The sequence below is a fragment of the Dermacentor andersoni genome, chromosome 6 (assembly GCF_023375885.2).
Source record: "Dermacentor andersoni chromosome 6, qqDerAnde1_hic_scaffold, whole genome shotgun sequence".
NCBI lineage: Eukaryota > Metazoa > Arthropoda > Arachnida > Ixodida > Ixodidae > Dermacentor > Dermacentor andersoni.
This window is the reverse complement of record NC_092819.1, coordinates 92,374,533-92,392,577: the sequence shown is the minus strand read 5'-3', so window position 1 is coordinate 92,392,577 and position 18,045 is coordinate 92,374,533. Positions and strand designations below refer to the sequence as shown.

Genomic DNA, 18,045 nt, shown 5'->3' with positions numbered 1-18,045 from the left:
AGACACACTACCTCATCTACAAAACCATGAAACATGCCAATTTCAGAGAGTGAAGGACGGAAATGGTTGACACTACTGCATAACTCCTAACCAGTCAATTAGGAGGTAATTTTCCCGTACTAGCTTGGGAAATTAAGAGCTCAGAGCAGACCCATACCTGTTACTTCGCAGGCTAGTGTAGTTGGTGAAAAGAGGCGCCAATGAATTCTGGCAGCTAACAATGTTAGCAAAGGCAGCCAGCTAGTAAAGCATAGTCATTCAAAGATAAAGCTTAATGATTTCGATCATGTAACTTCCATGTCAGCCAGGCAAAGGTCCTCAAAATAGCAAAGAAAGATGTAGTGGTGCACATTGCACCTTCCCATTTCAGGCTACATGCTTAGGCTACAGCGCATTCCTGTGCATTCCACAATCCAGAAGTTTGTGTGTAGGTTTACGCGCAGTGCCAAGGGCCCACTGCTGGTGACGCTGTCTGGAAGCCTCCAGCTATAGCAGTAATACATCTTAACAAACAAACAACAATTGCCCAAAGCTGCTCGATAGATGGCCCCCTCCCCCACCCCCCTCTGCTGGCAAACCATACATGGAGCTCACGGTTTGCTGATCTAATGAAAGAAACTCAACTTACCGACTGATGTTGCTGCTGATGATGTTGCTGCTGCTGCTGCTGCTGCTGCTGTTGTTGATGTTGTTGCTGCTGCTGTTGATGTTGTTGCTGCTGCTGCTGATGTTGCTGATGCTGTTGATGTTGCTGCTGCTGTTGTTGCTGCTGTTGCTGCTGCTGTTGTTGCTGCTGTTGTTGCTGCTGTTGCTGCTGCTGCTGCTGTTGTTGTTGTTGCTGCTGCTGCGACACTGAAAGTCCTGGTGCACCTGATGAAGACATGGAAGAAGACGAGGATGACGAAGACGTAGGGGCCACTGATACAGAAGAAGACAGAGATGACGACGAGGGTGCGGCTGACGTGGGCACAGCCGAAGAGGAGGACGAGGACGGGGGCCCGGGCTGCGAGTAGCCTCCATAAGCCGATGGGTGAGAGTTCGGCGTGCCCTGCCGAGATGGAGGACCATCAGGGCCGCCACCCCGAGATGGTGACGCCGAACCCTGGGCTTGCGGCGGCGGCGGTGTGGGCCTCTCCTGCTGGTGAGGCGATGGCGCAGGGGAGGGTGGGTGGGAGCCACCCACTTGCCCAGGTGGTGGCTGGGGACCGGTTGGATAAGGTAGCATCTGCACAGGAAAGCATACAGAGATAACAGCAGTTAGAACACATGGGTGACCAAGCTTGGGAAAATTTTACTCTGCTAAATTCATTATGAGTAGTATACTTTGGACACATTCTGGGACAATCACTTTTGGCAATACTATAGCCTCCACCATGAGGTGTGCACTGCTTGCCTTGTTGAGCAAAACCAGATAAGCAAAGCCAGATTAGCAAAGCCAGATGAGCAAAGCCAGATGAGCAAAGCCAGATGAGCAGATTGGCTGGTTGAGCACTAAGTCACGCAAAGGCAACGTATGATCAAAAGTGATTATTGGAGAATACGTCCCCAGAACCAAAGTAACCTTAACTAAGCCACGAGACTGGCAATCACCTAATTTGTCTAATTAAATGCTTTTAAAAAGAACCTTCACACACTATGCACGCAGCCAGTGGGAAACATATACGATGCAGGACCCAGAACAGCGGACAACTGGAAGAGTCTCTTGTGTATCAGCATGGAAGATGAAAGGTTTCTGTTCTACTTTAGTTCGGCTTTTAAAAAAAATGCAAGAAAATATGCGGAAGTAGACAACGGCATGGCAGCACAATCCCATTTTAGCATTTCAGGGAACAGAGTGCGATAGAGTGCAATTGTCGACTTTCATACTTCATTCCCCTGGCGCTACAATGCTCTTACTGAACATGAAGAGGCCAGGTATGAAACTTCCTTGCAAGCATCAAGTTCTTCCAGTGACAGCAGATCTTACTTATGGGTTATTCCACCCAAAGTGTCCTAGACCTAAAAGCAACCATCACAGATTCTCGCGAACAAAAAATTGGGCTTGTTCGTGACTGTCTGAACGAGGTATCACTAAGGTATTTTCTTTAAAGATTAAAATGCAGAAGTTGATAGGAGGTAACTTTTTAAGGGGTCCCTCACTAGGTGTGGCCATTTTCAGCTGACAAGCGCAATGCATAAAATACATGCTAACAATCATGTCTGCAAAGTATTATACCACTATGCGCCGCCAAAAAAAATCCAGCATTTGAAACCAAACACCTTGTGCCCTTCTCCTCACAGGCGCTGAGCGCCCAGCTGGAGAGTCTATAACAATCGCACAAGTGCGCCTACGTAAATTGCAGTGCTTTTACATTACTCACAGTGACACCTGACAGATTTATTCAAGGCGACATCAGCTATTTGTTTGATCTGTTGCTTCAATAGACGATTAAACCTTTAGATACAAAATGAAACTTAAAACTGCAGGCTTGCGAGTCTGTTTTACTCCACACAGTAGCAAGAGGGACGTACTTCCATTTCATCTACTTGTTCCCACGTCATGCAGTACTAAACTATGGCATTTTCTATCGGGTTCCCATGTGTGATCGTGCTCTTTGACCTGCTTGCATCTGCTTCAGTGCTTGTAACTGTGGCACGGGCTTACACCACTAACCAAGTGTAACCATGCGCTGTGCCAAACGGCTCGTGCGTGAGACCGTCACCGTAAGTGTGCCACTCAGCAAAAACACAAGAGGGGAAAAAAAGGGTCAAGCTCGTGACGTATGCGTCATGCGATCCTCCAGCTCCAGTATGGGAGAAAGCGGAGAAGGAATTTCGCTCACGGAGGCTAGACAGGGGCAAGTGACGAGATTGTCTATGTTGGCGGTGAAAATAATGGGTTCACAGCACTCCAAATGTTTATGTCTCTGCTATTAATGAACTAATTTGAAAAATTCTTGCAGCAGAACATTTCTTAGAGGACATGTAACAACTTCCAGCCTATTACTAAAGCTTACAATGTGGCCTGGTGAGGGGCCCTTTAAAATGAAGTGCGACACTACGTGCAAGGACAAATCTTAGTTTAGAATATTCCGCTAGCATTGATCTTTCATGTGACGTCATAAGTGAACGCATGAAAAGATTTTGCACATTTTAATAGACTCAGTAAAAAAGCAATAATATTGTGAGTTTTCAAAATATTATTGCATAAATATTGTTACTGTTTCAGCCACCATAAATTTTTCCCACTTTCTCCAGTTGCTATATCTTATGCTAAAATAATTGTATATTATTAAAGAAATGTGCTTTTGAAGAAACTTACTCTAAAATTGGCAGAATATGACTTTTTCATCGGACTCACACTTAAATTATGCATGAATGCCCTCCTGATAAATATAAAAGAGATGACTCATTACACACACCAGCCTCTTAGCTTGTGATCCAGAAATTTTTATTTGAGTAAATTTTGTTTGAGGCAAGAAAAAGAAAAACTGAAGTCCACAAACAACCTCACCGCTAAGTACTGCCGAATGAGGTTACATACTTGGAACTTCTGGAGTGGTGGTGGCTCTCCAAAAATGAAGCCGGTCAGTGCCACCTTGCTACAGGCAAGAAGCCTGAGCCACCATAGTGACCATTGCATATGAGAGTGTGTTCATCGTGTTTGTTGCTTGTGCGCTGTTGCAACAGTGTTTAACTGACTTTGGCATGCTTTCCTAGAGCAGTGCGACACCTCAGTAGTTCATAGCTGCACCACTCATCAAAGATGACACCGGTTGTAGCCTGTCACTTGTAACATAAGCTCACGTCGTCTACCCAGGACTGTCGTACGTCGTGCGTGCATTTGCTTCAGTTCGCAAAGGTTGGGAAGGTGCTCGTAAGATGCGCGTATGTCAACATTAAATTTATGTTTACATCCTATAAATGCATGTCGGCACATCATTGCATGCGGTTCTTAAGTAATGCATACATGGGCTACGTGTTAGATGGAGAGGATTGGACTTCACCGCTGGCTTGCAGAGGCCTTGGGTTGTACCCGCATACATGAGCAATGTGCTTGTACAACAACATACTCTGTTTGGTTTGAACTGTGTATGTTCCGCGCTGCGACTGTGTTTTAATAGGGGAAACCAACAAGACAAACACATACACAAGAGAACACGTGAGCAAAAAAAAAAAAAAGAGAGGTGGTGGGAAAGTTTTACATGCCAAAATCACGATCTGATTACGAGGTACACCGTAGTGGGGCACTCCAGTAATTTGGACCACCTGGGCTTCTTTAACGTGCACCTAAATCTAAGTTTTCGCATTTCGCCCCATCGAAATGTGGCCACCGTGGCAGGGATTCGATACCGCGACATCATGCTTAGCAGCCCAACACCATAGCCACTAAGCAACCGTGGCGAGTAACACATGAGCATGACGAATGCTGGACTTTCAAGAAAAGAGTTGCAAGTTTAGTGCTCGTCTTGACCACTTCTCCTGCATACGTGTCTTTACGTTTCGCAAGTTTCTTGTTCAACAATTTGCACCAGCTAGCTCACAAAAAAATTCTGTTGCGAAAGCTGGGCTTAAACACAACAGCTTGAGCCCTTTTATAAATATACTAAATGAGGGGATTGTGAAGAAACAGCGTCAACACTGCACCCAAGATTGTCATAGTTAAAGATTAATGAATGCAGAACCTGTATTACAAGTTGAGCTTGCTATAGTGAACTATTATATGCATCGTAAATGCTCAGGTGTCTATTGGAAATATTTGTAGCATTTCTGACTGATGTTGTCATGTATGTTACAATAAGAAGTTTTAGACACGTGGATGAGACTCGTCAACTTTTCTGAACACACATGAAATGTGGAAGACTGTACGCAGTGAAATTCACGACGCAAGCTCAAGCTTCAACATATGACTATCAAGTTGTACAGGATGCTTCCAGGATAGCGTACAGGATAGCTTCCAGTGCCTTGTGTAAACTAGATCGGTAATGTTGTGTACTAAAATAGAGAGTAATTACTTTATCTGCATGTAAGTAACGCAACTACGAATATAATGCAGGGGAGACCTTAGGTCTCACAAAAACAAAAAAAATTGCTTGCTATAGAAATTACTTTACCAACAGCAATTCTTACTATAAAAACAGGAACCAATGCAAAAAAAGAACAAGAAATGCTGCCCGCACGGCTTTACTCATCATTACTTCGAACTGCCGTTGCAAAATAAAGTGAGAAGGCAAGGGCTGACGTATTTATCGCTGTCGGCGAAAATGGCATTATCGTTCAAAACATCCTCCAAGGTGTTATTGAAAAAACATCCCTTCAGAAATGCCCGCAACACAATTAAGCACAGCAAAGCTTTACGCGGATGGCAGAGTGATACACCGCACCACTTCAAAGACCGATCACTTGACATGCCACACAACAGCGCCTATCATACCTTTCACGCCAATTAGCGGGTAAACAGTGATTAATTTTCATTATGCACTCACATGACACAAGTTTAGTTTGTACGGAGAGACCATTCATAATTTAATCAAGCGAAAAAGTGTGACTGGCAAAGCATCCCACCGATAGCTTTACTCAAAGTGTGCAGGGATAAATCGATGTAGGAATATTTTTTTTGATCGGCAATGCCGACATGCAAGTACAGACTGACATACTTTCTAAAGGGTTTCCTTTTTCACTATTCATCGCGGAACCGTAAAGAAAGGGAGTGCCATGCGTATTCCAGGGCCGCCTATGCTGGAGCTGTGGTTTTTTACCCCTAGCAATATGGCCAGCGGCGGCTGGGACTGCCACTCCAGGAGTTCAATATAACCTCCTTGGTACTGCCTAACTCCCAATTGAGACATTGTTTTTTTAAATCAGAGTGACTACTTCAGCGACTCTGGTGTTGCAGATTTCACCTGCTTCAGAAGCTTGCCTGTATAAACTTGTTCAATTCAAGTATCGCTCTGCTGTCCTTTGACCATCGGAAGACTGGCAATGGAAAGTTCAAAGAAAGACGAGCAAGGCTTATTCCCGAGCACAACAAATTTTTCGTAATAACAGACATAACATTTGTAGAATTGTAAAATGAGCCCAAATTTGTAAACATTACGGAAAATTCAGGAGAGTTGGCCGTTATGCAAATTCTACATTATCCATGCAGCGTAGTTTAAATATAGTGTGGCGTCTACATCACAGGCAGAATACGTTTCTGCTTGACAAGGCTTTCTACTTGCCACATGAAGTCATTTCTCTCAGCTCTGTCACAAATCTGTAAGGAGCCACTGTTTTACCAGTTTCTCTGGTCTGGATTTCAGTTCTGTTGATGGTTGTCCGGCCAGCATTCTTTGACTGAACTTCTTTCTTGTTAACACAGAAGTCTACCAATGCAGTTCCCAACAAAATCTAGGTATCGCAAGTGATTTCACAGCTAAACCATACAAGACTGCCTTTGTTATTGCAAGCTCTGACATCTACAACTTGAGCCTCATGCACACTGGTTTAGTGTATCCCTTTAGCATATGTTTAAGCACCAACAGTTGCCTGTGTGGAAGACATAGCAAGGTAATGTTATGATCACTAGAGTTGACCTTTATCAGAACTAAATTTAAAAAAAAACTCATCACACTGCACTGACAGCCACAATTTACATACCTCTACAGTCTACACGGAAGAATGACTCTTCTCTGCCTGTACATGCAAGTTCATTTGGGACTTCCATGTGTGGCTGTCAAGTAAAACAAGATTGTGTAATATGCACCGTCACTTATAGTTTCCAAAACCTAAATATAACTTGCACGCCCTGCTGCCTCACTAGAGATAAACTTCACATCTTGTATTTAGCATTTCTCTCAGCGAGGTTTTCAATGCAAAGTAAAATGTCAACAGAGACAGTACCGATAAACATGGGCCAATAAGCAAGTTCCAGGTCAAGCGGGTGGCTTACAACCCTCATGTTGTTCAAGGTGCATGCATAGTGTGCCTGTGCCGTAAAGGGATACCTGGTTGCCTGGCTCACCCGACCTCAACCTGGATTGAATGACTCCCAACAACATGCAGTAGAACCTTGCCAATACGCTCCTGTTTGTTCCGTTTGCTAAGCTCTTACACTCTGAACCCCAGGTTGCGTTTATCTATAATCTGGACATGTGTATTGTTTATGTTTCTCTTCCTGGTCGTTACATCCAAAAACAGTGACCGTGCACAGCTGGTGCGGCACTTGTGTTGACTGCCACATGTCTTGCCACTGAAAACGGTCACATGGCAAAACCTGCTGTGCTGCGTAGAAGGGTCACCATCACCGGGCTAGGATGGTGGCCCTATGCATATGGTCACCCTAAATACAGGTTCAAGGATGCTGTCTCATCATCTTCGATACCTTCTGAGGTTGCTTCGATATAGTAAGGCTATGTGGAAACTGAAAAAGGGGCATGAGTACTCAAAAAGAGGGTGTTATTGAATGTTTTATTGCAGCGTCAGATGAAAATTACAAGCTTCATTTAGTGTGATTCATGCTTGCAACTGCCCTAGAGATTGTTTAGTGTTCAGTCTAACTGCCAGCAGCAATAACGAGCTCTACTGAGCATTCCTTAAATAATTTGTTGGCTTTCTAATCAACCACAAATGAGGTTTTGCATGAGTGCAGGTTGTTCTAACTTAAGCAGTGCAACAGCAAGCGTTAACGGATGTTACCTTTTCCCAGATATCACATTCTTTTTCCATGGTCTCCAAAGGACGTATCAACGGGGTTGTACTGCAATTAAAAACCACACCTCGTACACGCACTGCTTTAGCAGCCGGCACCACCATGTATACAGGCAGAACTTGTACAATATATGGTGCATAAATGTGAATTTCAACAGGCTTCTTATTTATCATGATTGATGAGGCTGGCAAGGCAAGCCACAGAAACGGCTTGGAGAATGAAGCTTTAGCCTTGTCCAAGCCACTTTGTCCAGACTTTGTTTACTTTGTAAACAAATAGGGGCAAGTTAGCAACTGTAGTTGAACTCAATATAGCACTGTATGAATCACACTTGTTTAGAGAAGTCTAGCCGCCGGATTCAGCTGGCGTTATCTGCTCGGTTCGAGACCTAACTGCATACTAGTGCATGGAGTGGAATCGCACCAGTATGGCCATGTGTGGTCTTGGTGCGGAATCGGCCTGCACTTCACCGCCGCTTCAATGATCGCCACTTGACCACTCTAGACAAGTGTTAATCACCGTGTACGAGGAAGCGCTAGTGGCAGTGTACGGCGTCACCGTCCATGGCGAAGACTGACCTGCTGCTGCGGATAGCCCTGGCTAGGCGGCCTTGGCTGACCCGGGTAGGGCTGCCTCTGCTGGTACTGCGTATACTGGGCCGGCCCCATGTAGGGCCGCTTGGCTGCCGGACCACCGGCGCTCGCGGCCCCGCTGGCACCAGCACCGGCACTCGCAGGCACTGCACCGCCACCACCGCCAGGATCGTGCATGCTGCCACCGACCTGTGGGACACATGACAGAAAGGAGGCGATGTCACGAGAAGCTCGCAAAATTCGAACAGCAACACTATAGGGCTCAGGCAAACTATGCGAAACTCGCACAGCACAAGCCTGCACTCAATTTCACCAAACTTTAGTGCAGTGCAACTATGGATCGCACCACAGGGAACTAGCGCCGAGAAAGAGACAAGATCCTTCTCCATCGCTGAACGGCTTCCACGAAGCGCCAACTGAATGGAGGCTTCATGGAAGGATCAGGGCCACACAATCGGCGAGCCGCCTCCCTTCTCTGAAACACACAGCCGAATGCGTGATAGCTTATGCCACACCGCACCGAGTTGGCAAGATTGAGTATCGGCGACCTGGTGCAATGTTACGACTGAAAAATGCTAGCGGCAAAGCAGATTTGCAAGAATACAGACGAATCCCACTGACGCTTCAGGAGGTGCCATAGTTTAAATCACAATTCCGTATTGATCCTTTCAGATAACGATGATTGAATGTCACGTACTTAGCTCACTTTCTTAGTTGTACGTGAAAGAAGTGGCCGGCAGAGCTATTTACTGGACGTGTTGCGGCTTACCTTGGTCTTTGTATAGGTTAGGTTTCTCATATGCAACAGGAACAAGCAATAAAGTAGTGCCCATGGATATATCTCGTTGAGCATGATACCAACCATTGAGCGAAACTGTCACTTGAAAGGAGAATTTAAAAAAGCAATGACAGGAAACTTATAAAGGTAAAGAGAAACAATCAGTGTGGACTGATCAAGTATTCTTCCAATACTCAATTGCCATTAATTTAACGAAAAAAAGATTGTTTACTGGAAATGAAAAATGATGCAAGTGGCCTTCTCAATGTTGTGCTAAACTCGCCCAGTCCTAGCGAAAGATAAAACAGTGAGAGACTCGCAGCGCAGAGAGAACTGGCAGCATCTTGACCTCTCGTCAAATCGCAAGACCTCTTGTTGAACAAAGAAGCAATCCATACACCAAGCGCAGGGGGTAAAAAAAAAAAAATACCGACAACAAAAAAAAACAGCGCGTAAGCGGGAACATCGTGCAACCACCGATATAATGATCCACACAAAACGGTTGATAATGGCCACGCCAACTGCGCTACGAAAGGAAAGAGAAAATCAAGTACTTTCGTCTCGAACTAAAGAGAAAAAGAACAGCAAAGAAAAAGGCGTTCGCGAGTGACTAATGATAGCAGCGAAGGCCAATGATAAACAAGTAGAGCATACACGCCGAGCGAGCGGCGATGAACGAGAAATAAGTATTTAAAAAAAAGAACAAACTGCGCACACTCATCGCCGAAGAACGCGGAAGCGTGGTTGCCGAGGCGGGGCGAGGCAACAATAAAAGCGCGATGAATGAATGAACGAGAACGTAAGCCGAATGGGAGGGAAGTGACAATAAATGGCGAGGAGGGAGGCGGGAGTGCCCCAGAGAAAAGCGAGACACGCACAGACGTGAACAAGAATAATCATCCTCCTTCGAGCACGAGACAACTCAGAGAAAAAGAAGAAAAACTAAAGAAACAGGCGAGGCTGGAAAGGCGAACGGCCGACCTTGAGGGAAGGAAGGAAGGCGACGACGAAAGAAACCAAACGAAAGTGCTCGCGCAGCGCGGAAGCAGGCACGAAGAAAATAAAGAAAAACAAGACGTGAAAAAAAGACGCGAACCGTCGTCGTCGCCGGCACAGACAGCCCGCAAGCGCTCGCCTTCACATAACGGATTCCCTTTAGAAAGTGGTGACCCTCCACTAAGCTCGTCTCCTTTTACTGAGAGCCCTCCCCCATATCCCAGTATCCTGCACCAGCTGCCTTCGCATACAGTAGGCGTACAATAAGGCAGAAGGCTTTTCGAACACGTACCGAAGCATGCGTGCTTAAAAAGAAAAAAAGGACGGGAAACTTGGAGAATGAAACTGAGGACTTCCTAAGGAAGGGAAGATACCGAACAACGACGCGGGGGCAACAAAACGCCGTCTGGACGCACTGACAAGAATTGGAAGCGATAAACCGCGACCGAGGCTTCGGAACGGTCAAACGAACAGCGCGGCAGGGAGTCGCGTAGAGGTAGTTAGGAAGGAAAAAAAGAAGAAAAAGAACGAAAGATCACTATTAGTGCGAACGGCGTTCGGCAAGGAACAGACGATGTTTCCGAACGCTTCGGAAAAGGAGCGAGACCACAGAGAGACGCGGTACGAACGATCCAGGAGGTGGTTTAAAGAAAGATAAAAATACCAACTCGCTTATGAGGCTGCCGACAGACCCAAACAATGAAGCCGCGTAAATACTGAAAGTAAACCAATAAAACAATAAAAGGGACACGGATTCAATGAAAAAGGAAAAGCTTTCGCGCGCGCGCGCGTAAAGATAGCGTAAAAGGGCACCGCCCCCCCCTGCCCCCCTGCATTCATTCAGTTCGAGACTAGCGTAGTACGCTCGCGACACACGCAAAACAAACATAAGGAAAAAAAAGAATGACAAAGAATAATGCACGGGAACGAAGCAGAGAAATAAACACAGAACGTGATGGGAGCGGGCGGGACGAGACCGAGAAAAGTCGAGAATGAAACGCATAGACAAAAAAAGATGAAGACGAAAACATAAGTGGGCTGAGGCGCAATGCTCGAAAAGAAACGAAAAAAGAAAAGGAACGACGCCGAAGCCAGCTAAATATAGTCGGAACGATGAAGGAGGAGGGGCGAAGGAAGACACACACACACACACATACAAAATAAAGAGAGTAATAATAAAGACGGAAAAGCGAAAGAGGAAGAATGAAAATAAATGCGCAGCAGCGAACAAGTCAGATTCGATCGTCGAAACATTCTTGATGCCTCTCAAGGTCGCTCAGCAGCGCTTCTTATTTGCCTTCGTTTACTTTCATTTGGCTGTTTCTTTCAAGCGACGGCTTCCGCAATATCTGGCTGTTTTTTTTTTTCCTTCCCCTCCGGGTTCTGGCTGCGGCTCTAACGTCTCCTCCTCACACTTCGCGGACGGTTATTTACTCGAGGAAGGCGCGACGCTAAAACACACGCAAACTTTCACACCCGAGAGGGCCCTTGCGCAACGCGAAACGTGCCACGACTGCAGGAAGTGATCCGCGCAAATATACCTTTGAAAGTAAAGCACCGGGCAGATGCGGCCCAGAGACCTGGGCTCGGTCAGCAAGAATTGTCCCTGTATGCCGAACCCCTTACTAAAGAAAAACCCGGGACAGTCGTCACAAGAACACGCGGTGCAATGTGCTTAGGCCAACGGTTGGCACCAGGCCGGGTGCTAGCGCATCGAAAGTTCCAGGGCCGTAAATACTCTGGAAACGTCCTCCATCGAACGAATACACGAGAAAAAAACGTCACTCCAATATCAAACATTTTCGCACTTCTGCACAAAGCAAAATAGAAAAGCTGCGTGCGGTTGGTGCCAAAAAGAAAAAAAAAACAATTATTTACGTTATTTGACACACGTGCAATGCTGTTCGCAATCAGTGTGTGCATGGGCGCGTTCTTGTTTTTCTCTTTCCTAAAAAAAAAAAAAAAAATGGTTTTGGACGTCAGGTGAACTGAAAGCTCGTGCGACATATCAGCCCGCTATTTCAAGGCTCTCTAACAGAAAGCATTATCTACACCTTATTCTAAACACACGGCATTATTTTTGTTTGTTTTTTACGTCGTCCGGCAAAGAACTGCCGATACAAGACGGAGGATTATTCTATTATCGTACGACTAACATGCAAACACGGCGAGGCTAAATACTCCTTAAAGGCACACTAAAGCGAAACAATAAATTAGTTTAGACTAATGGAGCATTGTTTGAGAACCCTGCAAGCAGTCATTAAAAAAATAGTTTGATTATTAGATGAGAAAATGAAGGTCCAAGTATTTGAAATTCGCGCCGAAACCCCAGCGCCAGTACGTCAGCGTGACGTCAGGGATTGCAAAGTATGTTTTCGCATTTGGGCAGCGTTGGCTGAATAAAGGTTCCCGAAACTTGCCATGTTTAATATTTGGTTCCTTTAGAACACAATGTAGTCAATCTGTACCGCTATATATATAATTAGTAGGCCTAGAAGATGCCATCAAAATCCAATACGTCACAGCCCCCAGGTGCGAGAATTCAAGTAGGCGTCGCCACCCCGTATTTCGTTCTTGCGCTTTTTCTGGCTTACCAAACGTCTTATCGTTGTAAGAGTGGTGTTTTTGGTGTTGTATAACGGTAATTTACTGATGCGGAAGAAATCATTGTTCACTTTAGTGTCCCTTTAACTGCAGAATCCGGGAGACGCCCCGGCGTGTTTCAGCGGCGGTCATCGCAGCGACAAGGCGACAATTCTGTCTCCCTTTGTTGCCGAACCAACCGCCCTGACGTCATGGACACTGACGGCGTCTGCTAGGACCTAAGTAATTCTTTATCGGCAAATAAAGGACTACATTGCGTTCTAAAACAACCAAAGACCGAACTTGGCAACTTTCAATAACTTTTGCAGCGCCACACACAATATACTTCGAAATCCATGACGTCATACTTCAGTGCAGGCGCCGAAGTTTGGCAGAAAATGGGAGTTTTTTTTTTTCTTTCAACTTTTTTTTTTCCTGCTAGTAATCACTCACCTCCTTACCGCGAAAAGAACGAAACGATAGTTTTAAGAGAAAGCCTTCATCAGCCTAAACTGATAAATTCATTCTCTTTAGTGTACCTCTGAGTATCCGCTGCGCACAATCCCTTTAATCTTTGTAAGCGGATGTACTGAATAATTCCTTCTCTCGTAGTTTGCTTTTAAGGCATGCGTGTTCGCGGGACAGTGACAGGCGCGAGAGCGGTGCGGGGACAACGGACCACGCCCTTCGAGTTCACGGTGCTTGTGCGCGTGTGCGTGCATGTGCGCCCACGCGTGGTCGACAGGGTTCGGAAACGAGCCTGGAATGTAACCGAGCGACTAGGCGTCAGACAAGTGCGTGTGACAGCGAGGGAACTATGCGAACGTGCGTGAACAGGTCGTGTGTCATTCCCCTGCAGATTGTTTTCACAATTAAACGTATTGCGTACTCGCCGCACCCGTCAGCAAACCGTGCGTTGTCAGCCACGATATATACACGTATGCTACGCTAAAGTTTGACACCTAAAGATTTTGACAGAACCACGGAAAACTAAACTAGCGTCCATGATACCCGGGAGGAAGTCTTTAGTTGTGGGGCGCAAACAAATGTACCCGATATGGGCCAGAAATTAAAACAAGTTGCTATAATTTTGCTCGATGCGAAACCCTCAGCAAGGCAGAACACGATCGGCGCGCACAGCTGAGTCGGCGAAACCGCAACAACGAACGCACGGCCCCACATCCAGGGAGCTGTGTGAACGAGTCTGCGACTGACTGCCCCCCGCTTCCTGCGCCGCTGTTTGCTCAGCTAACTATTTACGAGGGCGTGTCAGTGAACCGCCTCGGCTGCTGATGCCAGCGCCGGTCATGCCCCCGTTCCACCACCTCCGAAGCCACCGTTTCGTGACTCTCGTTTTCTGCCAGCGCTTAGCACAGCTTCCGCTGTCAGGCCAGCAGCGCACGCATGCCGTTCAGCAGATGTCGAAATGCACACAGTATTGGCAACCGAACTCTTGCACCCACCACTATGCACTCGTAGGACACAGAAGAGGAAAGGGCCGCACGCTGCGAGATAAACGGTACGGCAAGGCTCCATTGCCTTGAAAACGTGAGACTGTAACCGCACTCTAGCGTTCAGTGGCACTAGGTGGGGGCGGGGGGCGCCCTTCTAACTGAAGAGCGCGCTCGCGGAGTCTCCCAAGGGGCGAAACACGCATTTGTTCATTCAACAGCCGCCACATTCACGCGGCTGTTACCAACGGCGAACATGGAACACCATAAAGTGACAGGCAACATATTGATTCTAGATGACGGTCACTTTTCCCAGCGACTTTGCTGTTACTGATTTGGCGTGCTTCAAGAATGTGCTCCAATTTGACCGAAACAAGTATAACGTTTTCTTTTTTTTTCTTTTTTTTTTTTTCTGGCATATGGTATCTTGCGCAGCCACAAGACGGCGGAAGCGGCAGCATCACAATTGTTTCTGTCTTCTTTTATTTTTTTGCAATCTAGCAACGCCGCATTTTTTAGCACCTTTAAAACTTTTACGCGAACAGAATTTGGTTTTCTTAAAACTTGACGCAACATTCGTTCGTAACACAGACAACCATCCGAACTTCGTAAGCTTTGCGAGAAATTCGGGAGAGCTGCCAGGTGTGCGATGAACACCGATGGCCACAAGCAAACCCGACAGGAGAACGCAACCTCGCGGCGTCGACCTGTCATTAGGGGCGCGAGAGAAGTAAAAGGATAGAAGCGTGGGCGGAAGGGAGGATCGTACTATCGCAAACAATTAGCCACGGGCACGCAAGCTCGAGACGAGGGGGGTTGAAGACACACGGGACGAGGCGGCGTCAACGACGGAACAAGGGGCACCCACCCCCACTGCCCGACCTCGTTAAAAAAAATACCAAAACACGCACGCACGAGCAAACCGCAGACACAACACGAGCGTGGGCGTGGCAAAGCGAGACGCGGCGGCGAGCCAAGCGAAACGGGCTCCGCATCCCCGGGCTCTCTTTTATAAGCGCGCGCCAGTCAATCGGCCAAGGTCGCGCTCAAGGCTGCTCGCCGCTGGCGATGTGTCGTCGCAGAGTGCAGCCCCCCCCCCCCCCCATCCCCCCCCGGCTCCTTTTTCCCGCTTCCACACAGACGATGATATCATTCCCGGGCTCGGCTTTCTCGTCTTCGTTTCCTCTATGCCGACGGGCTTCTCTCATTCCAACCACTCTCTCTCTCCCTCTCACGCATACACACCGGCCGCTTTCCCTCTCGGCTCAGTCACGCGGAAGTCGCCCGTCCCGTCATCAGCAGCGGGCACGAGCGGCGCGACACAATGGGTCGGCGGGCCGGCGTGACGACGACGAGAGAATGGGTCAACGGTTCACTCTCCCCTTCTAACACTTTCCCTCCCTCTCTCTTTAGTTCGCTTCCTCTTTTCACACCTGCATTCCTCCGTCGCAGGAAGGCACGAGCACAGCTCGCGCCGCCGAAAGCAGAGGTGCACAAATGCTCGCAGGCCTCTTTCACTCACTCCTCCCCCTCTTGACACTCTCGTGCCCCGTGTGCTCGGAGAGTGTCTCCCCCAGCCGACGATGCTTACGTCAAACCTCGTGGGCACTACACTAACCTCCCGCGTTTTTTTTCAGGCGGCGCTGACGTCGGACGTTGGGGTGGCAACTCCCCGCATGCGAGCTTAGATTATATTTCTTGGCAAACTCTTTATTTTCGTTCAGACGCGTAATCTCCATCTTTACAGCTACAGTGCGGGAGACAATATAGCGCCAACTGCCCCACTCTTTTAAGTTATGTTTACGTAAAGCCGATAAAGTCAGCTCGACTGGGCTTGTCGGTAGACATCCAGTCGTCGGGTTCCTGTAGAAAAGCTAGCTGGTCGAGCGAGAGTAGCGGGTTCGGTTAATCCACCTACAAAGGGTGAGTTGACTCACTCGCCAAACCAGCTTGGCAAGATGCATGCAAACGCGGTCGGGTCTGGCTGCGTCATCTCGATTTCTGAATCAACCCGCTCGCGCCGAGTTCATGTAAAGTAAGCAACGATGCCGAAGAAGTCGGGCCGTGTCGTTGTGTCGAGTAAACGCCAGAGGGTCGAGACGTACGCAACACACAAACAGCAGCAAACTTGGGGCAGTAGTTACTGATAATAAACACATTTTTGTCTAGATCAATCACTTATCTTTCAACGAACTTGCTGTTGCCGATTTCAACTGCTTTAGAAACTTGTTCGAAGCAAGTAGCCCTTTTGCGTCCTTTCACCATCAGGTTACCGACGGATGGTTCAGATAGGAGACCTAGGAGTGAGACTTAATCGCAAACTAATTTCTCGTAAAACGCCACGCAACATTTGTAGAACCGTAATCCTAACCCAAATCCGTTGAGTTTGCGGAAAAACAGAGAGAGCAAGCAGGTAAGAGAATCGTTCGCAGAACGCTAACAATCTGCTGCCAAATTGGGCTCTGTGAAAAGTCAAGTTGCAAGACGCTTGCAGCCAGCAAGGAAGGCAGTAAAACAGATTTTGTCCATCCTACCCCGCGCGACACCGTCATATTTATTTATACGTAACCACCGCGTTCATTTTCCTGTACTGCTTTCTAGCAACGAACGCAGTTTGCAAGTCTGAAACCTGAAAGCAAGTGTCTGAGGCTTGAAAATTACAAGCGCAGATTTCACTCGCGAGGCGTCGACATCAGGCACAAGGAAGTTACCACTTGACGCGCACCCGACGAACAGTGCAGCCCCAGTGTAAACTCCGGCACGACCCCGTCCGCTTGACCTTGCTCGGCACGCGAGTGCAGTGCTATGTACACACAACACTCCCGCGCTGACCTCCACTCCGTGGGCCCAAGGATTGCGAAAACGCGAGATAAGCGAAGACGGTGACACGTCCCCTCCCCCCCCCCCTTCTTGCTACCCACGGGCACTGACACGTTTATTTACCCTTATCGGGGCCTCATCGAACTTCAGCAGCAAGCAAACCGTAGCGGACGCACACTTGACCAACGCAGTGTGCGGGTACACACCAGCGTCGCGTTAATCACACACACCGAAGTCTATACACATATTCTGTCAGCATGCCCTGTACGTCATATGCTGCATGTAATATTCTTCGCGTCCGCTGTTTTCCAATCAAGTACATGGTCTGTTGAGGTATGCTGAGACAGCCAGAGGAAATCGGAGATTAAACAGGACGACGAGCGAATGGATAAGTTCCCAAACCGATGTGGAACAAGCAGGACGCCGATGTTAGCGTTCGACTCGCCACCTTTTCACTTTTAGTCAAACCCCAATAAACAGGCTTAGTTCTCTTGCGAGCCGGTTGACAAAATCGAGAGGGATAGAGATAAGAAATTACAGGGTCTCTTAAGATCTCCCGTAAGAAGCGAACGGCGAAAGCCTACGCTACCTCCTCTTAACATTCGCCTCTTTCACTTCTTTATTTTAGTCATTACTGCTCACTACTAAGCATTTTAGTCATTTGTAATCAATTGTGGTCATTACAAGCCGTCGTTAGACATGTTGGTCATATCATAGTCATCAGTAGTCATTACTAAGCATTTTAAGTAATTTCTAATTAATTATGGTCGTTACAATGGGTCGTTAGAAATGTTTGTCATTTCGTAGTGAGTACAAGTCATTTCAGTCGTTATTACTTCTTACTGGTCATTACTAATCAATTTTAGTTATTTCTAATCAATTATACCCATTACAAGTTTTGTCATTATTAGTCATTACTGGTCCCTAGTAAGCATTTTTAGTCATTTGTAATCAATTGTGGTCATTATAAGCCGACGTTAGACATACTGGTCATCTTGTAGTCATTACTAGTCATTTCTAGTCATCTCTAATCAATTGTGGTCATTACAGGCCGTCGTTAGACATACTGGTCATTTCGGAGTCATTAGTAGTCATTACAAGTCATTGTTAAACTCTACCAATCTCTATTATAACGGTTTCATTCACCAATTATCA

The 18,045-nt window shown here is 46.9% G+C and overlaps 1 protein-coding gene across 2 annotated transcripts in view; it reads right to left on the bottom strand.

Annotated features, from left to right (window-relative positions):
- LOC126522587 (trithorax group protein osa-like) overlaps positions 1 to 18,045 on the bottom strand; it is a 179,177-nt gene that overhangs the window by 118,587 nt on the left and 42,545 nt on the right. For both annotated transcript variants that reach the window (XM_050171358.3, XM_050171359.3), the window contains exons 2-3: positions 8,248 to 8,451; positions 629 to 1,225 (exon numbers count right to left, since the gene is read on the bottom strand). In XM_050171358.3, coding sequence (XP_050027315.2) covers positions 629 to 1,225; positions 8,248 to 8,451 — 801 coding nt within the window. The remainder of the gene's footprint in view (positions 1 to 628; positions 1,226 to 8,247; positions 8,452 to 18,045) is intronic.